The sequence below is a fragment of the Triturus cristatus genome, chromosome 8 (genome assembly GCF_964204655.1).
Source record: "Triturus cristatus chromosome 8, aTriCri1.1, whole genome shotgun sequence".
Lineage (NCBI taxonomy): Eukaryota > Metazoa > Chordata > Amphibia > Caudata > Salamandridae > Triturus > Triturus cristatus.
Window position 1 is genome coordinate 917,798,613 of NC_140591.1, and position 27,502 is coordinate 917,826,114.

Genomic DNA, 27,502 nt, shown 5'->3' on the forward strand with positions numbered 1-27,502 from the left:
TAAATACCTATGTGCCCTGTATTATGAACATAAAGAAATACATACACCTTTTGTACACAAATTTACAAGGTATGTTGTTTGAAACACAAGTATTAAAGTATTTGTATGTTTATTTTTATGCAACAGTTGACTAGGTAAAAGAAGAGACACCCGGATGCACACCTTCACAAACTTGGTCAGGCTTGCAAAAGTGATATGGTTAGGATTGCTGTTTTACATTTGGTTGGCCTAACATTCTGAGCAGTCGATGAATAGTGAACCTCCAAGAGAAAAGTGAGGTTTAAGAAATGTTGTGAGAAGGATTCGTTTTTAGGCTACTTTGTATGAGTCTGTGGAAAGGTATTGTCCAAGTTGGCCTCTTTCTGCACCTCTGTTGCTTCTTTCTGTACTTTTTCTCCACCTTTATTCCTCTTTCGGGACTTCTATTGCTTCTTTCTGTATTTTTTCTGCTTCTTTCTGCACCTTTCTTGACTTCTCTTCCCTCTTTCTGCACTTCTTTTGCTTCTTTCTGTGACTTTATTCCTCTTTCTGTACATGTTCCACCTATGTAGGCATAATTAGAAATTAGAATTTAAAAAACCTTAGAAATTCACTGAAAAAACCACAGGTATTAGGCACATTATAATTAGTAATTGGCACTTAAAAACCTTAGAAATTCACTGAAAAAACAACAGGTTTCAGGGACGTTATAGTTAGGCTGACATTTCAATCATACAAAACCAGAGAAATTCAGCTGTTGGAGTTAGTTGAGCTAACTATAACTGGTGCCCCTGCAATGCACTGCTGATGATGTCGCACATAACATCATTCTTGACATGTTTTTTTTTGTCCTCATACCACCATTGTATGCAAATAACAGCCTGCCAGCCATTCTGTTGCGATAGTTAAATAGCCCTGCGCACGTGCCCATCCAGTGCCCTGGTTACACGAACCATGCAGGTGTAATCATATGACTGATAGAGTAAGATTTTAGGTTCTTATAGTACCACTCCAGTACTGGAAAGCCTCCCAAATCTTAAAATATGTATTACTCTCTAGATCAGTATCCATTTTACAAATACTTTTTACTGCCTGTAGCCAGTCCATCCCAAGGGGTGGGTAAGCTTCAATCCATTTTTTGCAAATTTCTCATCTAGCGAGGAGAACTAGATAAAAGAGCAGGGCCTGCTTGTCGCTAGTAAGGGGCCGACTCAGTTTATCTTCTACTCTCAGCATTATCAATAGTAAGCTTATTTTTATGTTAGTAGACAAAATGTCCTTTATAGTCTTTTCCACTATAGACCAGTACTCCTTTAACGAAGGGCATTCGTAAAACATATGCCTGTCGTCGGCACTCAGTACACCACATCAGCGACATTTTGGGGGGCATCTGTTACAAACTTTGCTAATTTACGTGGTGTCTAATAGAGCCTGTCAGCCGTAAAGAGGTGATTTCTTTTTAAGTTTGATGGTTTAACTACTTTATAAAGCAGCTTAAAAGAAAGATGCCACAGTTTTTGTGGCTCAGAGATCTGCATCACATCATCCCATATCTCATAAAGTGCTTTAATCTTTTCCTCATCAGAAATCAGTAATGTCTGATACCATCCACTTACTTCCTTCTTCATTGTAGTTTCATTCTGTCGTTTTTTTTCGAACTTCCAAAAACCTTCAGTCTTGTGCCTATTCGCCTTCCGCCAAGACAACAGCTGAAAATACTTAAACCTTGAAAGGGATCCCCCTGTCTTAATCCAAAGTATTTCCCATGGCACTACCTCATCCATCACCATAAGCTCCCCCCAAAACTCTATTCCTGCCCTCCTAAGTGGGATACTCAATTGGTCTTGCAAGCATTCCGGCATGCCAGGTGAATCCCAGATTGGTGCCCCTCCTGAGTAATATCCGATTCCTAGTATATTCCTGATTCTGACCCACAAAATTAGTGCTGCCTTCAACGTCTTTAATTTTACTTTTTTTTAAAAAATGTTTGACCCAAATTTAAACAAAAACCCTTTCCCTACTCTTTAATCATCTCCTCAAGCAATCCAACCCACACCCTGTGCCCCGGTGTACATAATATGACTCTACAATTCTTCAACTGAAATGCTATGCAGTATAACTTTAAATCTGGTAGTGCAAGCCCTCCATCAGCTAGTTTGTACCGCAGTTTCTTCCAGGACATACATGCTCCCCTATCTGCCCAGACTAAACTGCCCAGTTTGCCCTGTATTTTATCTATTAGGCTGCTCAGGAAGGTGAGAGGTATACAATTAAAGATAAATGTAAGCTTCGGCAGTAGCACAATTTTTATCAGCTTAACCCTTCCATATACCGTTAATGGAAGATTTTTCCACCTAACTAATACTTTCTCAATATTCTGAGTGATTCTCTCAAGATTATGTTGTGGTATGTCCTGCACTGAATTAAGAACATTGATTCCCAAATATCTGATCTCTCTCTGAACATTCCCCCTCCAATCTGGGATATTCCAGCACATAATCCCGTTTTTTTCCCCTATTTACTAGGTATCCTGACAAGGCCCTATATTCTTCTGTCAATTGTTCTACTCTTGGGATTGTGGTGGCAGGATCTGCTGTGTAGATAATTAGGTCGTCCGCATAAAAGGCCAATTTTTTTTCATTCTACCGCTCTCCCAGCAATATCTCCCCCCTTATAGCACTCTCGGCTGCTAGCGTCTAGCTAGTAGCCGCCACGTTGACATGGTTAGTGACATCACTGATGACATCACTGATGACATCTCAAATGACACCACTGATGACATTATCCACTTCAAATCTGATACACTTTCTCACACCCTAATATAACCCTTCATACATACACTCTAAAATACAGACTACCATTTTTGAAACCATAGACACACCAATACCAGCTAGTACATACCCATTCACTGTTTCATAGCTCTTCACACACATCCACTCACTCACCCATACAGTTACTCATACACGCAGTCACTCATCAATACAGCCACTGATATATGCATTCATACACCCATACAGACACTCACATAGCGCCCGTCACCCATAGAGTTACTCACACACCTAGTCAGTCACCCAAAGAATCAATCACACTGCTATTTACTCACCTATACACTTATACACACACACCACCTCACTTATTCATACAGATAGAAACACATACTTACTCTCTTCTATAATCACTGACACAAGCAAACACTTACCCATATAGCCACTCTCACGCTCACTTACACATACAGTCACTTATGTACTCTAACAGTCACATATACTGCCTTTCACATATGCAGTTACTCACCCATATACCACTGAGACATCCATACACTCATCAACACAGCCATAGACACACTCACTCAACCATACCGTTCATCACAGTTGCACTCATTAACTGATATACCCTGGGATTCATCAACTCATACATGCATGCAAGAAGTCACACAGCTCTTCACCTATCCACACAGACACTCAGGCACCCATACAGGTACTCAGCCAACTAATCAATAACCCATATAGACACTCCTGTACCTACTCACCAACCCATGAAGCCACTTACACACTAACTGACAGACTGATACACATTTATACAGATTAGTCACTCACCCATACATTCAATAAAGAATGTTTAATCACTCACTCATGCAGTCAGTAATGCACCCAACAAATCATCCAACAGACAATCATACACCCACTCATTTTTCGAATACACCTTGGCATATACATATAACATTCTTAAACTTTTTAGAAACACTCATACTCACAGGATGATATCATCAGTGATGTCATCAGTGATGTTGTTTGAGATATCATCAGTGATGTCACTGACCATGTCAAGAATGATTTTGTATGTGACGCCATTAGCAATGCATTGCGGGGGCCCAAGTTATAGTTATCTCAGCTAACTATAACAGATTAATTTCTCTGGTTTTGTATGAGTTAAATGAAAGCCTAATTATAACGTCCTTGAAACCTTTGTTTTTTTCAGTGAATATCTAAGGTTTTTTAAATGCTAATTTCTAACTATGACGTCCCTGAAACCTTTGTTTTTTTTACTGAATTTCTAAGTTTTCTTTAAATGTTAATTACTAACAATAACGTTCCTGAAGCTTGTGTTTTTTTCAGTGAATATATATATATATATTACCTACTGGCGGTCGCCAGTAGGTAGTTATAGTTAGGACCACGTTTCCATAGGAAAACCTCAACATTCTATTTTGAATAACTTTGGCGCCGGTCGACGAATCCTCGCGAATTTCTCAAAATAGGTGGGGCGCTACGCTCCGCTCCTACCCTGAAAGTCTCGGGGGGATCCGTCAAGCGGGGGCTGAGATAAAAGGGGGGTCCCAAAACGCGTTTTTCCCATGCATTTTTCCATAGGACCTTTAGAACGAGCTACAGCCCGAACGGCTGAACAGAATTACTCAAAATTTGGCAGAGAGGTAGTCCCTAGGTCAAGGAAGTGCCTTTTGTAGGTTTGGTGTAAATCTGTTCAGTAGATTCTGAGAAAATAGCCTTTAAATCAATATATATATCTGAGCCCGCTTACGGTACGCTTACCGTACGCTTACGGTAAGCGTACGGTGGCGTGCGCGAGCGCGATTCTGATTGGCTCTTAGATCTTAGTAAACATTCGAATCGGCCGAAACCAGGAAGCGGCGGCCGCCATTTTGTCTCTCGCACTGAGTGTTGTTTATCAAACATGATGGCCAAAAACATGTTACGGGGCTGTTTTGACAACTCCCTCCCACATAGCCATGTTGAGGGAGTCCACAAACATCCCCCAAGAGCAAAAACGGTTTTAATTTTTTTTTCGGCAATTTCGCGGGGTACGCTTACCGTACGCTTACCGTAAGCGTACGGTAAAAAAATAAAAATAAAAAAAACACTATCCACACTTACCCCACCCCCTGTGCTTTTGGTGGCCGAAGGCCACCAAATGTACAGGGCTTATTAATAGGTAAAAAAAACTAAATTTTGGCAACATGAAATTATAAAACTGAAATAAAAAAAACACTATCCACATTGACCCCACCCCCTGTGCTTTTGGTGGCCGAAGGCCACCAAATGTACAGGGCTTATTAAAGTTGATAAAAACCGTGCACGGAACGAACTGCGTTAAGTGGGCGCGCACGCCTCGAATGGCGTAAAGTAACTTAGCATTTAAAAAACCGTACAAATTCACTGAAAAAACCATAGGTTTCACACACGTTATAGTTAGGAATTAGCATTTAAAAAACCTTGCAAATTCACTGAAAAAACCATAGGTTTCACACATGTTATAGTTAGCGGAAATTTTACTGATAAAAAACCAGTGAAATTCCCCCGTTATAGTTAGTGCAGGCAACTATAACTCACGCGACCGCAATCTTCTGCTGATGACATATGTGTCTTTATGAAAAAAAAATATTTGTAATATATGTATAGCTAAAAATGTATGGAAGAAGACATGGGCATATAAGTGTCTAAATACAGTATTAGCATCAGTAGAGGATTGCGGTCGCGTGAGTTATAGTTGCCTGCACTAACTATAACGGGGGAATTTCACTGGTTTTTTATCAGTAAAATTTCCGCTAACTATAACATGTGTGAAACCTATGGTTTTTTCAGTGAATTTGCAAGGTTTTTTAAATGCTAATTCCTAACTATAACGTGTGTGAAACCTATGGTTTTTTCAGTGAATATATATATATATATATATATATATATATATATATATAGATATATATATTCACTGAATATTCAGATTGAAGGATAAACCAACAGTTATTTTCACTTCCAAAGGCAGCATTCAAACCTGACGCGTATCAACTGTTGCAGCCTTGTTCACAGGTAAACGGTTAATTTCAATCCAGCATGTCGTGCACTCTAAATTCATGCAGACATGTAACTTTGTGCATAAACATACAAGTCCCATGATGCACCTTTAATGTGACCCTTGTGTTCTAAATTGCAGCGCTGTCCCAATAATGCTCAAATAGCGTCAATGAGCCACAGTCTTAATGTTATCAATACAAGTTAACTGGGGGTTGTTCAAGATAAAAGGTATGCGTCTTTTAAAATACATTACAAATGCAGTTCACGCTTGTAAAATCCTTGCATTTTAAAAACATTGGTAGTCCAAGATCGTCAAGAGGAGAAATTCCCCTCCTGTATTCACTTTCTCACTTCCACGTGTAATGGTGCTAGGTCAATCCTTTGTTAAAGGTGCAAGGGAGCAGGTCATTCCCTCACTTAATCCAAAGCTAAACATCTCCATTTAGAAAGGGGGCCTCCAATCCTGCAGGGTGGCTTCAGCTCACGGGGATGGAGCACCCCGAATAAACAGCATCAAATGAAGAATGCTGAAGCCCAATTCAAGGACACACCAAAATGTATTATCGTTTCCAAAGGCAGCATTCAATTCTGAGACGTTTTGGCTGTTGCAGCCTTGTTCACAGGTAAGAGGTCAGATTTCAATCCAGCACGCCGTGCGCTTTAAATTCATGCAGACATGTGACTTTGTGCATATACATACAAGTCCCATAATGCACCTATCAAGTGATCATTGTGTTCTAAACTACAGCACTGTCCCAATCATGCTCTAATAACGTCAATGATCCACAGTCTTAATGTTATCAATACAAGTGCATTAAGGGTTATTCAAGATAAAAAGTATGTGTCTTTTAAAACAAATGACAAATTACACTATTTTCTCAGGGGCACCTAAACGAATAGGTCCATTACCAAAGAAAAGGAGGAAGCTAGATTCAGTAACCTGTAAAAATAAAGGCAAACACAAACCCAGCCACAATTCGAATCGGGCTCATACTGCTAATAGTTCCATCCACGATACCTTTGATACACCCCTCCCTGGTACCTCGGTATCTTGTTCTGTAAACAATATCACAATAGCAGAACTTATGGGCAACATAGACAAATTGTTCAAAACCCATTTGACACCCATTTTTGATAGTCTAAAAAATATTGAAAAAAGGCTGGCGAAAGTAGAATCTGTAGTTGTTAGCAAAGGAGACTCATGTAAGAGTTCTGTAAAGTTAACAATGCCGTCTTCTACTGTGTCCGCTCCTGCGGTATCATCTCCCACTCTACTTTCACACCAGATAGTTAGCCAGGGTGAGAGTAGTATAAATAACGCTATGAACATCCACGCAGGAAGAACCAGTATTGCTAAGTCAATCCAACCAAAAAAGGACATGCCATGCCAAGGAGGAAATATTCTATTACCTGGGATAGTAAATCCTGACAGTGAGACTCGTCGTTTAGCTCCTATGGCTAAGATGCACGATTCTCCTTCTGTTAATCTCCCACCAGAGGCTGTACCACTTGTAGTGGTGCTTGCGGGTGTTCCCATTTTGAAGAGCGAGGCTAAAGAGGGATATTCCCAATTAAAAAACAAGGTGATTCACTGGTTGGGACAAAATCGTCCCCTCCCCTCGTACATTAATGGGGAAATCCTACATGTTAGGCGTTTATCAGGGTTGGGTAATACACCAAAAAACATAAACGGAGACATTATCCTGGTTAACTTCAGGGACCCCAGGGCTGTTAATTACATCTTAAACTGGCATACAGATCACAGGAGGTCCGTTATTACTACCTGGGAACTAACTTACTTCTTTCCTAGACCCAGGCCAGTTTCTAGTTTTAATCTTGGGACCTCACTATGTAACCAAATAAACGCCCCAATCTTGACGAGTAATCGCTTTGAGGTGTTAGCCAACCTCGAAGATGTAGATTGACTTAATAACAATCTGGTCATGACAACGAGCCCTGTTCAATCAATGCTTGATCCATTTCTTTTTAGAAATAAGATAAGAAATCTCCAAAAGGAAGCATTTATAGACATCTGTCCAAAACAAATCTATGAACCTCCATTGACCACTATATGCCCCAGTAATGCCCAGGGAACTAAGGGGAGCTTACTGTCCTGGAATATTGCTGGGCTGATTTCCAAACTAGAATCAGCAGATTGGCTTAGTTTTGTCAACAATTATGACCTTTGCATTTTCCAGGAGACTTGGTCATGTGAACCTTGTTTTGCTCAGGGATATCTTAATTACTCTGTGCCGGCTTCTAAGGGCCTTAGGGGCAGACCCATGGGAGGATTAACAATATGGGTTCGCCAGTGCCTAAAGCTGGTTATTAAAGTTATTGATATTAATAACCAAGATATCCAACTAATTAGACTGGAATCAGATAAATTGGGAAGATTGGACATTTACGATGTATATGCCCGGAGTAACAAGGGTAGAAGGTCTGATACTTTAGTTGCTCTAAGTAGTCTACTCGACACCTATTCTCTAAACAATAACATTGTCATTGCGGGTGATTTTAATAGAACTTTTGAACCCCTACTTAATAATGATGACTTATTTGGTGACGAGGAGGATCAACAATGGGGTGTACCCAAACTAGAGCTTCCACCGGTTCTGCGGTGGACTCCAGATGTTATAGCCCTAAATTCCTTATGCTATGAAAAGGGCTTAAGAGCCCTAAACGGTAGGACTAGCGGCGACAGGAATGGGTCAAATACATTCGACAATGGTCGACATACCACTAGAATTGATTATGTGATATGTAGCTTAAAACTATGGCCCTTGATCTGTGACATGGAGGTTGTAAAGAGGATAGAGAGCGACCACAATCCTTTGTGTACCACTCATAAATGGTGGCTCTATACCATTTTACCCCCTTGTCCTTTTGCGACTGCTCCCCCACGGGTCGTTCCTACAAACGACATGCGGAGGTTAAGATGGGAAAATGTAGCAACCAACCACCAGGTCATTGCCGCGATTAATTCACGGGTGGACACTGCAATATCAGATATAAAGAACCTAAATTCACTTGGAAGTGGCTTAGGTGAAGTTGAAGGATTACATAATGCTCTTTTTTATAAGATCAAGGAGTATTTCCTGAAACCTGTTAAAAACAAAGGCAATAGAGCTCCTAAGCCTGCCAAATGGTATAACGAAGAATGCAGGAAATCAAGATTAACCCTAGGTGAAGCTATTAAAGGGGGTCAATCCACTCTAATTCAAGCCGCTAGAAAGAACTATAAAACTAGCATATCCAAGGCTAAAAAAGCTTGGGACGAACATCACTGGATCGAGTTAAAGGCAGCCAGTGACAGTAGGGATTCCCGGTTATTTTGGCATATTGTTAGATGGGGTAAAGCTGGTTCTCCGGGGTCCCCAAACAATAATGTGCCTGAAGAAGCATGGATAAAAATTTTCAAAAACCAGTATGCTGCTCCAAAAAATGACAGCATGGCCCAGGTGCCTAGGGTTGATCTCCCTAAAGTGAATCTTTTTGGCACTGCTGAAATTATGCTGGCCCTGAACACGGTTGCCTGTGGTCGTGCTCCTGGTTTTGATGGTGTGCCAGCTGACTTATTTGTAAATGACAAGGACCGCTGGTGCCAGTATATTCACCTTCTTATTAATGCTATAGCCTTGGGTGCTGCGGTACCAAAATCCTGGCAGGGTGCAGTTATCATTCCTATTTTCAAGAAGGGTGACCGATCCCTTCCAGGCAATTACAGGCCAATAAGCCTTATTGATACCGTCCAAAAGGTTGTGGGACGCGTGATCGTCAATAGGCTCCTGGAATGGGCGGATGAGACAAATGCCCTCTCACCATTCCAGGCTGGCTTTCGGCGGTCCACAAGCACGGTCGACCAGGTATTCCGTTTTACCCTGCTACAATGGAAAACGGTGGTGCTGGGTAAAGGCAGCTTGTATGCAGCCTTTGTTGATTTACGGGCCGCTTTCGACCTTGTCCCTCGCTCTAATCTCTGGACGGTTCTAAACAAGCAGGGTCTCCCTAGTGATCTACTGTCTTTAATAATGAGGCTACATGAATCTAACTATGCCAGAATTCAGTGGGGAGGACTCGGTTCGGTAACCACGGACTTCCCTGTTGAAAGGGGAGTCCGGCAGGGATGTTCGATGGCTCCTGTTCTTTTCACCTTATACATCAATGACGTGGTAGCTTGCATGACCTCTGCACAAGTGGACGCCCCCATTTTAGCTGGGATAAAAACTCCTATTTTAATGTTTGCTGATGACACGCTCATCCTATCTAAAACCCCGAGTGGTCTGCAGCGTGCCTTATCTATTTTTGACCAATTCTGTGGGGAGTATGGATTAGAAGTCAACACTGCCAAAACAAAGCTTATGATATTTAACCCTCATCGTAGCTTTAAATCAAAAATTATCTTAAATGATCGCCCGCTAGAAGTAGTGAATACTTTTACATACCTGGGTATGCACATTTCTAGCGAGAAGAATTGGCGACATCATGTTGACATTGCTACACTCAGACATAGGCAATTGGCAGGTACCATTTCCTCAGAGCACAGAAAATCATTGACCAAACCTGTAAAACCTGCTCTACAGGTTTACGAAGCAAAAGCTCTAGGCTCCGCTTTATATGGTGCTGAGCTCTGGGGCTTTGAGAAGGTTGTTGCACTCCAATCCTCAGAAAACAAATTTCTTAGGGCAATAACAGGACTCCCTAAGAGTACTCCATTGGTGCCCCTCAAATATGATTTGGGCAGAAAAGCAATTTCAGACATGGTACAACTGCGCCCGATTTTGTATTGGCGCAGGTTATGGACGACTCCTGTTCTTTCCCATTACGTAGATGGTTTCTTAGACATCGTAAGGTCTGATGTTCATCACAAAATAGAATGGTTAAAGGCACTTAGGACATCCCTGTATGAGCTTGGTTTGCGCTCACTCTGGGATGATCCTGCGAGAGCCAGCTTCCCATCCAAAAGTATTCTAAAGAACATCTACTGGGAGCTGGTTGCTCGACGTAATTGGAATAGCATGAGTGCTGGTTCTATGACTTCAGATTTTATAGAGGCAAAGATGTATCCCTGTCTGGAACCATACTGGGATACTATAACAAGGCCCTTAGAAAGAAAGCTTCTTTTTCAACTTAGAGTAGGTGCACTTCCCCTTAAATTTTTGACATCTAAGTGGGAAGGGGGTTCTGCCGATGGATGTCCTGTATGTGGCTCTGGTAAAGAAACCATTGGTCATTTTTTATTTGTTTGCAAGTTTTACGCAGTCCCTAGGCGTAACTGGTTGACCCCGATGTGTAAAAATTTAGGAACAACCAGTGGTACCGTGGCCCTGCGTATTATACGAACTAATACTTTGCCATGGATATCTGTAGCCACTGCAAAATATCTAGGCTGGGCGTGGTCAATCAGACAGAGACTGCTAGTCGCTTGACTATTCTCACGATTCGGGAGAGACTGCTAGTCTTTTGATTATTCTCTCCTATGTTTTATGTTATTTTCTCTGCTTTATTTAATTGGCTTTTAAATATCCCTATTTTATCATTTAGTTGAGTTTTAAAATTTTTTTACTTACTGCCAAAGTTCAACATGCCGCAGGGTTACACTTATGATAAAAATTTCATGTGTATGCTTCGTATCTGATCTTTTGATCACAGTTTACTACTTTTTTAACCATGTATGTAATTGTCTTTGCAAATGTATTTTTTTTGCTTTTATGAATGATATTCGAATAAAGCATACTTTGACTTGAAATTACAAATGCAGTTCATGCTTGTAAAATACTCTCTCTTCCAGTGCTGCTACAATCAATTCGTATTTTCAGTGCTTAATTTGTAAAACATTGGCAAAAGTGGTACAAGGGGCTTGTAAATCTGCCCCATAATGTTTTACAAATTAAGAACTGATCATTTTCAATGTATATTGACTTGATAAACACGGTTGTTGTGCTCATCTTATAATTAAAAAGACATTGCCACCATGTGGTGTACTGTCACTAGAGCCAGAGGTGACACTTAAGTGCTGGTGCCGACACCCGGAAACCACAGGCCCAAATTAAGCACTGCGTATTTTAAAACATTGGTATGCCAAGATCGTTGAGAGGAGAAATTCACCTCCTGTATTCCCTTTCTCACCTCCACATGAAATGGTGCTCTGTCAATCCTTTGTTAAACGTGAGGGGAGCACGTCATGCCCCACATAATCCAAAGGCAAACATCTCCATTAGAAAGGGGGCCTCCTGGCCTGCAGGGCGGCTTCAGCTCACGGGGATGGAGCACCACGAAAGAACAACATCAAAAGAAGAATGCTGAAGCCCAATTCAAGGACATACCAACATTTATTACCACTTCCAAAGGCAGCATTCAATCCTGATGCATTTCAGCCTTTGCAGTCTTGTTCACAGGTAAAAGGGCAGATTTCAAACCAGCATGCTGTGCGCTTCAAATTGATGCAGACACGTGACTTTATGCTTAATCATACAAGTCCCATAATGCACCTATCAAGTGATCCTTGTGTTCTAAACTGCAACACTGTCCCAAACATGTTCAAATAGCGCCAATGAACCACACTCTTTATGTTATTGTTGGAAGGCGGACCTCGGGGAGTCGGAGAGACCACCCAGAGGGGCCCTCACATTGCACGAAGTAGCCGAGCGCTGCTGAGAAGCCTCCGGGGAGATCCTTCTCCTATCAGGTACTAGCACAGTAACACCACCACACAGGACTCAAGGAGGTTGTCTCAAGACGAGCAATTCTTTATCAGCACTTAAAGGGTACGGGATCAATATTTACACGAAAGGGATCAAGGGATCCACAAAAGTCTCAGTGTCTCTTTAGAAGGGAAGGGGTAGTGGGACAGTCTTTGGCAGGAGCTTGGGACGAGGGTACCTGGGGCCCAGTTCTTATCCTCAAGCTGGAGGACCTCCGGATCTCGGAGGGGTCGAGCCGCGACGGCGTCCGTAGGGCTCTGGCGTTCCGTTCGTGGAGGGCCGCGACCAGGTCAGCGGGGCTCTCAAGATGGTTTCTGTTCAGCTCGAGCCGCGACGTCGTCAGCAGGGCTCCGAGGGAGGTTTCAGCGAGGTTGGGCCGCGACAGCGTCAGCAGGACCCCGATGTTCCGGGTGGCTTCAAGGTTTCAGCAAGAAGGAGCCGCGACGCAGTCTGCAGGGCTCGTGGTGGTTTCAAGCAAGAGTTCTTCTCCGTAGGGTCGGCCGCGATTCGATCAGCAGGGCTCTCGACTCCGGGATACAACTGGCGGTCTGTTGCGGGGTCGCCCCAGATATAGGCCTGGGGTCCTTTGATGTCCGGACCCTTGCGCCCGGGGGGCGGAGAGGCCGGGTTGGGAGCGGGCAGACGCCCAGCAGGGGAGGCGCCCGGCCCAGGAGAGATGGAGACCGATCGCACCTCGGTGTGTGGGGACGGTTGGGGGTCCCATCGATACCGCCCTCCGCCAGGGGCGAGGAAGTGTTCACGTGATACCCCCTGGCCAGTTCCTGGTGCCTCAATGTCTGGGCCTTGCTGGGGCCGAGGCCGGGTTGAGCGGGGTCATGTGGGCTGGTGTGCAGGGTCACGTGGCAGGTAACAAAATGGTGGAGCCCCGAGGTGTAGGTGACCTCGTGCAGCTCGAACGGGTGGCCCGTGGAGGCCAGGGCGGGGAACGGGCCCAATCCCAGGGAAGTCAGGACCACGCCACGAGGCCGGGTCCAACAGTTATCAATACAAGTACATTAGGGGTTATTCAAGAGAAAGTGTATGTGTCTTTCAAAATACATTACAAATGAAGTTCATGCTTGTAAGATCCTCACTCTTCAAGTGCTGCAACAATCAATTCGTATTTTAAAACATTTGTAGTGCAAGATCGTCGAGAGAAGAACTTACTCTCCAGTATTCCCTTTCTCACCTCCACATGTAATGGTGCTCGGTCAATCCTTTCATAAACGTGCGAGGGAGCGGGTTATGCCCCTACTTGAACCAAAGCCAAACATCTCCATTAGAAAGGGGACCACCAACCCTGCAGGGTGACTGTAGGAAGGTGGAATCTGACTACATGGTTGCCGCCACTTTTTTCCTGGTGTTTTGATGGTTTTTTACTTAGTTTGGCTGGGAACCTGCTATTCAGGTCCCCAGCCTATCTGCTTTCTCTTATAAATTGATTCCATGTACCTTAGGTACACCACATATTGGATTCTGGGGTGCCCTTACAAGTTCCTAGTATATGGAATACTATGTACCCAGGGCATAGGTACCCCAGAGGCCTACCAGGGGCTGAAGCATATATTATGCCACCCCTGGGAAGCCCTCCAAAATGACACCACAGGTCTGTTACTGCAGCCTGGGTAAGGTGGTGCATGCACCTCTTACTGAGATATAGGTTGACTATATTTCACCCTATCACTGCACATATAAACCTATCAGTCACCCCTATGACAGGCCTTATCAATCCTGAAGGCAGGGTGCTTGGTTTTGTGTGAGAGGGTGCCCATGCATGAGCAGAGCCCCTCTGCAGCCTTCGGAATCTCTTCTCCGGGGTTGGCTGTGATGCAGCCTGACCATATACTCTTAAGTGCATTATAACCAAACGGTAAATGCTAACTTTGGACTGGCTGCATGGAAACATGTTGTGTTTGGTGCCAAACACCTTGGAATCATACCCCCACACCGGTAACTGGTGTGGGAGTATGATCCCGCCCTTCTAGAGGGAGAGAGATGACAGCACCGGTATACCCAGTACCACCTTAAAAGAGTCCTGGCATCACAAAATGGATGCTGCAGCCACAGACACATGTCTGGCCTCCTGCTGGTGACCGAAACGCTGGCAGAGGAGGCCTGGACAATAGGTTTGCTGTCACAGACAGGATGATGTGTATCGGGGCTGGGTGGGAGCACTCTCAGAGTGCTTTGAAGTCCTGCACTGGGGGCACATTTGGTGTCCCTGTGCATAGTCTGGCTCCAACCAGTTCAGGGGCTACCAGCCCCTGCTCTGGCGTGAAACTGGACAAAGAAAATGGGTGTAGCCACCCCTCTTTCCAAACCCTCCCATAGGTGGGTCCCCGAGTTAGTCCAACCCCTTCCTTGGGAATAAAGTAGGAACCCCTGGCAACAGGACTTTAGATATCCCTGGACGAAACTCTGCAACTGAATCCTGGAACTTTAACGCTCTACTCAAGACTAGAGGACTGAAGAAATCTCCCTTGGGGTCAAGGAGTGACTCCCCTGCTTGGCAGGCACCAATGAAGCAATTGCCGGTCTGTATCTCCGAAGCTCCCAACGGACTCCAAAGTATCTGCAGACCAGGAAGAGGATTTCCATACTTCTCAGAAGCCAACCCGAGACCCCAGCAAAGCTGAGACCCGCAGCCCTCGTGAGTGACGTGGAACCAGAACTCCAAGACACAGTGCACATTTGCAAGTGCATTGACTTTTTGACGTTTCTTGAAGGTGTGCTTTGGGTTACTTGTATCCCAAGCCCCAAGCACCTTTTGCACCGAAGATTGTAGGCCTCCACTACACGGTTGCTGTTGCTGTTGCCAAGGCTTGTTGTTTCCAATCCGGGCACCAACGCTTCAGCACTCGACATCTTTTGTAGGACAGCTCAAATCCAGCTCCTGGTCATCCTTGACGCCTCCTGGTCTTCGTGGCTGAAGAGTGAAGCTTCACCTTCTTCACCTGAAACACCCGACATCGGTGGACATTCGTCTATCATGCCTCGGTCACTGGCAAGTGAGCCAGACTCTGTCCCCTCTGCTTTCAGGTTCTCCACATCTCTGATCCAGGCTTGGATCTCCTTGAACACTTTGCATCTTCCCGGCAGCAGCACTTCTTCGCCAGTTTCCATTGAAAACGGCGACGCAACCCGACACCATTTGACACCTATGCACCCGGCTTCCCTGGGTGAGGTAACTCGAGTACTCTGGTGCTCCTGTGGGTGTTGACCCTAGAACTGTCTAAGTCCAAAAGGGTTTGGTCCTAGTCCATCTCTAAGTGTCCCTAATCTTTAAAAATCTAACCGCGACTTTCTCCATAGAAGCTAATGGGAGCTCGCGGCTGTGTTCTCACATTGCACACTGACCCCGTGGGTCCCCTGTGTCACTACATTGGGTGGCTCCTTGGGGTCCCAGCAATTCTACAGGCTCTAGGCCTTGTGTCTAGTTAAGTCGTGGTTCTTATACCACTATTTTAGTATATGGTTTGGCTTGCCCCTAGGGCCTAACATGTATTTGTGCTTCTTACCTGTAATGTTTGAAGTGTAACTTATGTGTTTTGACCTCTAGCCTCATAAAGAGACTAGTAGGGTGTGTTTAGTAATAAATACATATATTTTATATATGGATTATGATAAATGTGATGCATTTCTGCCCTTTCCCTGTCAAGCAGCACAGCAAGCCAGCTTGTTGTGCTACGTGCATGACTTTTTAATAAATATGCCATCTTTTATATTAAAATTACAATGGATTAATAGTTAATGTTTGGGATGGATTCAGTATGTAATGTGATAATTCATGGTAACCTGCAATCCTTGTAAAAACCATGGGGGCAGAATTTCTTTAGGAAGGTTCGACTCCATTTTTTCTTCAAGAATAGGGCACCAGATGATGACATCGCACCTAGTCAAGATCCTAGCCTTGCCAACACAGGATTACGCCCCAAAAGCAACTTTACACCTTTGGCACACCAGGTCCCTTCTCAAGTGTGCACTTTTGAAAAGGCGGTGACTTTTGATGTAATGGCGCTATGCGACACACAGTCTAAGAATTTTTGCAATTTTTCTAGAAAGGATAAACTTGCCCTCGAGAACTTAACCAAAGACATGTCTATCACTATTAAGCCAGCGGACAAGGGGGGCGCTACTGTCCTGCAAGACACTGTGGTCTACCGAACTGAGTGCCTCCGGCAACTCATGGACATTAAATCCTATCGGATCTTAGAAACAGATCCCACTCCAAGACTAACCCTGGAGATAAAACATCTGGTCGAGGAAGGTGAGGCAGAGGGGTGGATCACGCCCCAGGAAGCCTGTTTCCTGGTGACTAATAGTCCGGTGATCCCCTACTTCTACTGCCTCCCAAAGATTCATAAGAGCCAACGGCCCCCTCCAGGACGTCCCATTATATCTGGGATAGGCTCACTGCTGGAGCCATTATCCAAATTCGTAGATGTTTTTCTACGACCCATGGTTTTGGAAATGCCCACTTACCTGAAAGATACTGCTGATGTCTTGCGGATGCTACCAGATATCGAGTTCGATATTAGGACCGATATTTTGGCTAGTTTTGATGTAGAGTCTCTCTACACGTGTATTCCGCAAGTTGAAACTCTGGACTCCATCAAAGGACTTCTAGAAGCACGTAACTTGAACAGCATAACTCCCGTCTCTTTTATCATGGAGTGTGCCAGGATAGCTATGACTGAGAACTTTTTCAGATTCGAGGATCAGATCTTTTTACAAATCTCTGGCACATCCATGGGGAGCGTTTTTGCGCCTAGCCTGGCCAACCTCTACGTTCATCTGTTTGAACAACATCATGTATTGAACCACAGCAACCCTTTTTTTGAACATCTGGTGCTGTGGAAGAGATACATCGACGATGTACTGGTGGTGTGGCGTGGCACGACTCAGGAGATCCAGGCTTTTCACATCTGGCTCAATCAACAAAATACCTTCCTAAAGTTCACCATTGAGCACAGCAAAGAAAGATTGTCCTTTTTAGATATTTCCATCTTTCCTGTTGGGGGCATTCTACATTGTGAACTCTTCAAAAAACCCATGTCAAGAAACTCGTTACTCTCATTTGACAGCTACCACCCAAGGGCTCTTAGAGAGAATCTCCCCGTGGGCCAGTTCCTACACATCAGGAGGAACTGTTCCACTAGGGATCTCTTTGACAAACATGCCCGAGTATTGGCATCCCAACTTCAATCGCGACGGTACCCTAAACGTTTGGTGCGTCAGGCGTGGAAGAGGGCTTCCAACAACAATCGGGATGCACTGTTGGACAACAGTGTTTCCAGGACCCCAAATGATAGACTGACCTTTGTAACCACTTTTTGCTCTCATTCCAACAGGTTACAAAAAATTGTCCGCAAACATTGGCACATTCTCAATGTAGCCTCAGGCAACATTCCATCTCCTCTGTTTGCATTTAAAAAGGGTCGAGTTTACGAAACAGTCTGGTGCACACACGACCACCAACACGACCTATACGTACTGACAACACCTTGTGGTCATTACCTCCGGTACGAGGTCACTACCCCTGTGGCTCCTGTAGCGTTTGTCCCCAGACAACTAAGGCCACATCAGTCGACATAGGTACCAGTCGTCCCTGGATACTCAACAGTCACACGAACTGTAACTCTGAGTGCGTAGTATACATGATCACATGCCCTTGTTCTCTTCACTATATTGGGCATACTACGCACAAAGTCAAGCTCCGCATCAGTGAGCATAAAAGCACGATTCGGTGCAAGAAACAATCTACCTGCCTCACAGATCATTTCCTGGCTAAACAACATAGAGCCGACGATCTAAGGTGGGTCGTGTTAGAACGACCCTTGATTCCTCAGCATGTGACAGACATTACCCGGTTTTTGTTTCTGAGAGAGCAGAGGTGGATTTTCAAGATGGGAACAGACATACATGGTTTAAATGATAAAATTCCATGGACCTCGGTGTGAACTGTGGGTCCTCTGTATCCCGGAATAGGTTTTTGACACTCACACAGCATAGTGGTGATTTCATGATGGTCCTTGACTGTTCACAATCTTATGATCTGTCTTCTCCCATGATATTACATCTGTGAGGATCTGATTGTAGGAATATGTCCTGTATTAATTCTATTCTGACAGACCTCTCGAGACATCGGAAAGATCATGCCAGTGTCGCATACTTTAATCTGTTTGTAGTGTGCGACCTCTAGAGCTGTTTGTCCGTTGGTCACAGAGTGGTTGTGGATAGCTGGCCCTTCCCCGTCCCTCACACCTCGGTTCACATGCTGTTTAGGGTGGTCACATTAGTCCCCTTGTCACGCTATGAATCTCTTTTGTGCATACCACGAATGAGTCGTTATGAGCCTTAGCCTGACTCCATCTATGATCCTGCCTACAATATACTTGTTGTTTGATCGTGCACCACCTTTTTGTATGGGTAGTTTATGTGCATACTCTCCCTTTTTACCTAAAGGAAGGTTGAGCGATTAGCATGTAGGATCATGATCGATATATTTGTTTTCACTTTCAGATATTAAAAGAGAGAGACTGTTACAGTTTTGTTTTGGGAGGTTTTACCCAATCGATTCTTGTGAATAGCATGCGTAGAGATTAGTATCTCCTCACGCGAGTGTTCACTACACATTGGAATGTGACTACGGGTTCCGACTTTATCTCTTGCAAGGAGTGATCTACTTACACCTGGTGATCGGACCCTGGCTCGTAGTGTCCAGTGTCTTCCTATGCGGTGATCGTTGGCCTCTTTATTGCATGCATTTGAACAGGAGTTCTACGTTGCACACATCGTCTCGCAATAACGAGGACTGCACATGTGCAAGAGACTAGTGTCTTGATATCGGTCTATGCCCCTATCATGTGACTTTTGAGCGCTTTTTATGTAGTGCACGCTCATGAGCGAGGGGGAGACGCTGCACACACTCCCTCGTATCATTCTTTGGACTGCGCTTGTACTTGTGACTAGCGTCTCGACACTGGCTCATGCTCATTACAGATACTCGGGGATAGACATTAGATGATTACCTACACCTGTGTTTTGAGTGAAGGATCGCTCCAATCAGAGTGGGTATTTAAAGAGCCCTCCCCTTCCTGCCGTCACCTCCCAGACTGCGCGGAGTCCGGCTCGAGGTATCGACGGATAGGTAAAGAGAGGGGAACGTTTGATTTCGTACAGAGCAGACCTAGGTATATGGCCCCAGTTTTGATATGCTTACTTGGGTAGTAGTTAGTGTAACGGAACCACTTCTATTTAACATCTAACAGAGGGGGGCCAGAACTTTGTCAGGTCTTGCAAACAGAAGATATACAGAGTGAGGCTGTGATTCTAGAATCAGATGAAGGGCGGCCGTTACTTTGACTGCATTACATACATCTTTAATTGTGGTTCTTTCATCAGTTCATAGGCATACTGGGATGAAGATAGCTGTTTGGGTTGGAGGCGGTGGATTGCCACTCTCCCGGACACCCGGCCTATCTTGGCTTGTAGGGCGGGTCTTTTAGAGTCATGATCTTGAATGGGGTTGTGGTGTTAAATGGAGAGTAGGGAGCATAGATAGACAAGTATCCATGTGCAACTTGTTATGTTTTTTCCTACTTGTTAACAGAGCGGTGCCTCCTTCTCCGAGCACTCAGCCGGGTGAGGTGAGGCTGTCCTCCCACAGAAAGCTGGGTGAGTTGAATTTACTATTATATTATTTTTTCTCTTGAGCATTAACCACGTTTTGGGTTTTAGGAGTCCTACAGTGTCTAATAGTCACTGTAGAATGATGGTCACGGAAGCTGTATTCAATTTTGTGTTGCACCTCTCTTATGGTTGGACCTTTTTCCTTTGTTTGTTTCAGGAAAGAGGATGAAGTTCCTATACCCGAGCAAAAAATTGCTTGCCTGGTAGGGTGGCTGTTGCCACATAACTCTATGACTTTTCGTTTTGCACATTGTTTCACTAGACATATCACTTTTGCAGTAGCCTTAGCTCCATCTATATAGGTCCTGAAGAAGGCCGGGTCAGTTGACCATTTCGGCTGAAACATGTCGACCCTATGAGACCAAATCAAGTAATAGTCTATTCTTTCAAGACTATTTGGTCCTTTTAGACATGACACCTGGTCAATCCTTATTAAAGATAGCTTTTTGCCCACATAGTCATTTTTAGCACACTATCATATTTTAGCACTGCACTTATGTTTTAGTTTTCTTTTGAGTCTTAACTAATTGGATCACACATTGTGTCAGGAGTCTCTACGATCTGGGATCATTAGGTCGGGCACTCAGCAGAGCCGGCTGGTTCGATAGTGTTGGCCCAGACTTTGACCCCTTAGAGTCTCAAATGACGAAGCTCCGCCAATAAGGGTGGGCTGATGGACTCTTTACTTCTGACACAATGATGTATTGATTATCCGGAGAGGTTCTCTCACTTTGTTCATAGCTTCCTAGTGGCCCTCTTGTTCTGTGTTGTTTGACTTAGTACCTTTTTCTGTTTTTTCTGTGTATTCTGGGGAACAAAGGTACTTTAGTCGTTAAACTAGTTTCCCCTTGGACCCTTGTATATATGGTGTTTTCGGCATATTTACAAGCCCTTGCGCTGTCTGTGCGTCACTTTTTCTGACACACCGGTGGCGCACTGTGGTGCTCTATACTTACAAGGCCACGTAGAGCTACCCTGCTTGGCTTTTTGTGGCCTTGTAAAATACGGCCCCATTTCAGGCAGCACTTTGCTAGAAAGGGGCGTGCCATGGGTGTTGCTGTGGGTATTCCCAAGCAGCACCTTTTGATTCTGCAGTATTCACAGATTTACAACATTTCATAAACCTGGGAATGTGTAAGAAGGTGCAAACAGGAGAAATAATTATATTTCTGCAGCACACATAGAAAAAGGAAAACACTTCACATGATTGCTTTTGTGCAGGAAGGTGTCCCTTCCTGAGCAAATACAATCTCCCCATAAACGCAGACACCCCTGCACCAAGGTGTAAGGGTGTCTGCGTTTACACATAGCAGCCAACTGTGCACCAGCTCCGGGGAAAGCACAGGGATGCAACATATTGTTGTAAATAAGATGCATCCCTGTGCTTTGAAAGTGACACAGAAAAGCCACGCTGCATCACTTTCTTGTAAATGAGGCCCCATATCTTCACTTTTCTTACTAGTCACCTATAGTAAAACTATGAATAGGGGCTTAACTAATTACAACTGACTTCTAACACCACAGAGTCTGCTTCCACAGCAAGCTTACAGGGCGAGAGGCAGGCCAATAAGCTGAATTATAACGACTGTCCCAGCTAGTTTTTCTGCAGTGAATAATCACTAGCATAATGGAGACATTTATGCACATGTTTATTTTTTGCCGTGCTATAGTTCATTTCACAAAAACTCCCATTTCTCTGCATGTTACCACACATTCTGAACTACAACAGTTTTAAAAGTTACTTATATTAAACAGATGTTAAGCCAGCTTGCGTCGTATTACTGTGTTTTTTGCACCACAGATTTTTAATTTGCTCTACATACCTGCAACTATGCTTATCAATATAAAGTTCAAGAGACCAAAACTTTGACCTGTTTGGGAGAAAGACAGTACTGTGACCATTCATTATAACTAATAAAATATCCTCTGCCATACGCTAAAAGTATATTGCAAGTCGACTATATGTTTCTCGACCTACTAAAGCAATTTGGCTTTTGGCCTTGGTCCTCTATATGGTCATTGACCTCCTTGGGGAATTGCAATTACCTTATAATGCATAGTATTCGGTACATTATCACACAAAGATGCACCATTTTAGTGAGTGTGATTAGTATGAAATCTTGGAATCAAGGGGCATATGTATGAAAGCAAAAATTAGTCGCAAACGCTGCGAATCGCAAAAAACAGCGTTTGCGACTGATTTTTCGCTATTTCATATGTATGACACATTTCCAAACTGAAAAATAAGAAATCGCTAAATTAGCGATTTCTTAGGCTGCGAAACAAGAAAACTGCGAATTTCCTAGCGAATACCTATTTTGCGATTCCTTAGCGTTGCGAATATCGCTAACAAGAAATCGCTAGCTAAGAAATCGCAAACACATGTATGAAAAAATCGCAAATTGCGATTTTACGAAATTCGCTAATTAAGAAATCGCTATTAACACCAATTGCTTGCAGGTGGTAAACTGGTGCAAGGTACAAAAACCAGCCCACAATGCAACAAACACACCCACAATGGCTGCAATGTACGTGATAGCCAGGAGGCTGCGTATTCGGGCCCTTGCACACAGGAGAATGAGACAGGAACGTATCTTCAGGCTGCGCATCACCCTGTTACAGAACACTGAAGAGGAGATCTATGACAAGTACAGACTGCACCCACAGACCATAATGGACCTGATTGAGGAGCTGAAACCCCACTTGGAGCACCCTACTCGCAGGACACAAACAATTCCCACACATGTGCAGGTCCTGTGCTCCCTGCACCTCCTCGCGTCAGGGAGTTTTCAACGGGTCATAGCGGAGGTTGGTGGTGTGTCACAGAGTGCACTTTCGCGCTTCTTCCATGCCTTCCTAGATGCAATGCTACTGAGGCTCCCACATCACATTTACTTCCCCACCACCCAACAGGCATTACAACAAACGATACTGGACTTCTACCAGATTGCACGTTTCCCCCACGTCATCGGCTGCATTGACGGGACCCATGTGGCCATCACACCCCCAGCAGAAACTGAATATGTCTACAGGAATCGGAAATGCTACCATTCCCTCAACATACAGATTGTGTGCAACGCTAAGTATCACATCACCGACATCGTAGCCAAATACCCCGGCAGTACACATGACTCCTTCATCTTCCGACACAGTGGAATACACAGACGTCTGAGTGCTGGAGAGTTTGGGGAGGGGTACCTGCTCGGTAAATACATTGCACACATCAATACATCCACTACATCACTTGAGGGGGGGGACATTGACTCACCTATTGTGTTTTTTTCCATGCAGGTGACAGTGCCTATGCAGTGCGCGACTTCATCCTGACCCCATACCTGGATCCTGCAAATGCAAGTGAGAGGAGCTACAACAGGGCACACAGATCTACACGCTGTGTCATTGAGCGAACCTTCGGAATCCTGAAGAGCCGCTTCCGGTGCCTGCATAAGAGTGGAGGCGCACTGCAATACAGCCCTGAGACCTGCTGTAAAATCGTGGCAAGCTGTGCAATGCTACACAACATGGCAATGAGGAAAGGCACCACAATTGATGTGAGCGATACAGACACATCGGATGACGAGCGCCCTGCTCCCCCTGCCAGACCAGCACCAGGAGTTGGGGCAGCTGCTGGACGCCAGAGACGGACTGAGATCACACAAAACTACTTTTAGGTGAGTGTTGAGGAAATGAGACTACAAAGCCTGATGATGTGTCAAGTGTTTAATCACACTTAACATGAAAGAAATTGTAATTGTCCCCAGCACATGTTGTACACACAGTGCAGAGAAGGCACAAGAAATAGGGCAAACAGCCTTTTGCGGGTTAATGCACCCGTGTTGCAGTCAGTGTCCCCGCAGATGATCACCTCCGTCGGTGCCGTCCAGGGTGGTTGACCCCCATGGTGCGCCCTTGGCCTGCTACCTGTCTGCCACTGCGGCGTCTTTCACCTGGCAAGGTTGGAGTGATGCTGCTGCGACTCGATGTGTCCTCACTCTCAGCAGAGGCCATTAGTGCGCTGCCACCTGCATTGGCTGTCTGCAGCTGTTCCACAGCAGTGGTCACCTGCGCCAGCCCTCGCGCTATGTCCTGGCAGCAATGTGCCATGTCCACCTGCATGGTTACGCTTCTGCGTGTGAGTGCGCTGGTGGTGGTGCAGAGGCGGTTGACTGCCTTGGTGTAATTGTGTAGCCGTGCATTGGCACGTCGTCCAGCCCTGTCATTGGCAGCTTGGGTGTCCCTCAAAGTGGCACAGAGCTCTCGTATTGCCGCTACCATGCTGCGATTGTCCTGATGTAGGCGGCCTAGCTGGCGACTCATTGACCGCATTGCCTTGCTTTGCAGGCGCTGTTCCTGCAACATGCACTGTTCCAAGCCGGAGAACACGGTGCCTTCTCCTTCTGTTGCAGTGCTGCTCCTGGGCCTTGACCTGGAAATGGCCTGTTCCCTTTGCCTTGGTGTTGGTGCGTCATGACGGGGCATGTCTGTCACACCCTGACTCCCCTCTCTCCTGTCGGTGTCATCGCCTGTTGCTGGGACTTCATCCTCAAATGGAGGCAGTGGGGGCACATGTGCGCGCTTCCTGCGCTGAATTGGCTGCTGCTCTGTCTCATCGCTGGAGTCCGCAGGGTCTGCAGGCTCCTCTCCCTCAGCGCTGTCTTCTTGTGGCATGGCGTGTGCTGTGGATGTAAAGGGGACTATATGAGTTTGTGTTACTGTCTGCATGTGGCACTCAATAAAGTTACAAATCTTTGACGGCTAATCTCTGACACATTTCTATTCAATGATCCCCAAAACACATATGTTGCATTTACTTGTGATGGTGTCATGGACACACAGTCAGACACAGTACTACGAGTACCATGATGCATTGCTGGGTGTGCTGTAAGACCTGGGCTGGATTGGCATGTTGGGAGTTAACTATGCGCATTTGGGGGAGTGTGCAAGGGATGGGGAGGAGTGCAGGGTGATTTGGCATGCATCTTACCTTGTCTGCTGGATGAGGGGTCGGAGCTGTCGATTGCAGCCACACCACCAACGCTCTCAGGCAGGAGGGTTGACTCCACAAGCTCCTCATGGGGGGTTGGCTGCTCTGCAGTGGATGGTCCTCCTCCAGTCTGACTGGCATCCTTGAGTCTGGCTGCCACCCTCTCCTTGGACCTCTGGCGCATATCATACCACCGCTTGCGCAGCTCCTCGATGGTGCGTGTGGTGACTCCAACAGCATTCACCTTGCTCTGTATTTCCAGCCAGATTTTCCTCTTCCTGGCCTCTGGGACTTTGAGTGCCTTCTTCCCAAACAGGAGCTCATGGCTGCAGACCATCTCCTCAATGAGGACCTCCTGCTCCTTTTCTGAAAACTTGTGTTTTCTCTTTCTTTTTTCTGCATCTTTGCCCTGCTGGTTTTGTTTGGGATCCATTGCTGGTTGCTGTCTCCAGGAAAGCCTCCTCACACTCCACAAGCAGCCTCTGGGTGTGGCTCAGGTGAGCAGGTGCAGGCAATCACTACAGTTTCCTGTTTGTGATGTCATCAGCCTGCACCAGGCTTGCAGATTCCCGTTTTTGCGATTTCTTATTTAGCGAATTTCGCTATTAAGAAATCGCAATACGGGATTCTGCGAATTATTTGCGATTTTTAAGGAATCGCAAATGATTAGCGATTTATTTTATACATCCCGTTTAGCGAATCTGATTTTGCGAATCGCAAATTCTCGCAATTTGAGATTCGCTAAAGGGGAGTTTGATACATATGCCCCCAAGCTCCTTTAAAACCTTGCAAATTGAAGGAAAGCCAAAGATGTTGTCAGGTCAAACCTTAGTCTAAAATTAAAAGTTGGAGACCTGCCCAGCTTTAAGTGTAAAAAACCTCTTTCTAAGACTGACCTAATCAACATATCTCTAGCCAAGAGAATCACAACTTATAATTTGAAAAAGTTTGCAATCCCACACCTCAGGAACAAATGGCAGATACGCAAGCATTACTGGTCCATTTGAATCTCACATACTGTTTCCTTGAAAAGGAAGTTCTCAAGCATTCTACTGTCTTTTGGGCTGGACCTCTGTCATAAAAACCTATTTCAATACATGCATATATAGCATTGTAGATTGTGTCATTAATGCCCCTGATGCTGATTCTAATCACTAAGCAGCACTGATTCTAAGGTGTCTATCGGTAGCATGTTTGACAGTATACTGGTAGCATGATCCTAAAAAAACTAAGAGTGGCCTTGAGATGTAGGCGTAGCCGTAGGTGTAGAATGATTTTCACCAGAAGTTGTGTTGACAAATCAGAATTTAATTAATTGAGTTTACCCATATGAGAGTTTCATGTTGTATACCCTACGATTTATTCTTGCCACCTACAATCCTCAACATGTGAGTGTCCAGTGGCACGAGTATCAGAACTACACAAGCTTGAATTTTAGATATGCATGGGTAATACTTAGAAAGAACTTGGCTTCAAAAAGGAAATTGGGGGTCAAATCAACATCACAGAATGCTTAAGGTACATTTAACATTAGTAGAGGGAAAGGTTGCTACATTGCCTGCAGATTGAATCTATCAGATGAAAAACAGAAAGCTGTGAAATGTGATTTTGTAGCTAATACACTTTGATTCATACTTAACTTTCAACATTCAAGTAAACTATGTGGTAAAAGCTATCAATAACCGACTGTCAATGCAGTACTTCCACTAACTCAAAGTCAGTATAAATCTGAGTAGCTTACTGGTCATTGCTTGATTGAACAACTGCAATTTCATAAACCTAACCAAAGAGTTCCTAAACTGATTACAACTTATACAAAATCAGTCAGCAAAACCAGACCCCAAATGAATACAGAATGTCCACATCAAGCCTTCAATGCACTTGACTTGCTACTGGTGGGAATTAACCACTTCGCCGTGGGGGTAATTCCCCCACAGCGCGGGGGAGGGGCGCAGCGCCGCGGTGCTCGTGACGAGCCCTGCTCGTCATGAGACACAGTGGAGCTGTGCTCGTCACAACTGCACCCTCTGATTGATTACCTGCCTGTGCGGGAGAATCAATAGCACATGGGCGGAGCGCAGCTGTTATGACGAGCCCAGCTCATCATGAGTACAGCTCCACTGTGCCTCATGATGAGCCCAGCTCGTCATAAGCATGCAAGGGGTTAAGGGGCCTTTTTATGAAAACATCAAGTAGATCAGCAAGGGAGTATCCAACAAATTAAAATACCCCCCCCCCCGCCACACTTTGAAGTAATCCTCTGTTGGCACCAAGCAAGTGAAGCATGTGAACTCAATCCTCCCTAAAAGAGCTCCCTTGTCTCTTTCATCCAAGTATCA

General features: G+C 44.8%; 2 protein-coding genes across 2 annotated transcripts in view; both read right to left on the reverse strand.

The window, feature by feature from the left end:
• Positions 1-389: 389 nt before the first annotated feature.
• GUCA1C (guanylate cyclase activator 1C) overlaps positions 390-27,502 on the reverse strand; it is a 659,379-nt gene continuing 632,266 nt past the window's right edge. Inside the window, exon 5 of the mRNA XM_085620480.1 lies at positions 390-543. Coding sequence (XP_085476606.1) covers positions 517-543 — 27 coding nt within the window. The 3' untranslated portion in view covers positions 390-516. The remainder of the gene's footprint in view (positions 544-27,502) is intronic.
• On the reverse strand, positions 23,892-25,596 carry LOC146805262 (uncharacterized). The gene is made up of 2 exons (XM_085620665.1): positions 25,164-25,596; positions 23,892-24,855 (listed from the first exon to the last, which is right to left on the reverse strand). The coding sequence occupies exons 1-2, from the start codon at positions 25,594-25,596 to the stop codon at positions 24,041-24,043; spliced, it is 1,248 nt and encodes a 415-aa protein (XP_085476791.1). The 3' UTR covers positions 23,892-24,040.

Coding starts and splice junctions, on each gene's coding strand:
- LOC146805262 (XM_085620665.1), bottom strand. CDS start 25,596: ATGGATCCCAAACAAAACCAGCAGGGCAAAGATGCAGAAAAAAGAAAG. Junction 24,856..25,163: donor CCCCTCATCCAGCAGACAAG/GTAAGATGCATG, acceptor TTACATCCACAG/CACACGCCATGCCACAAGAA.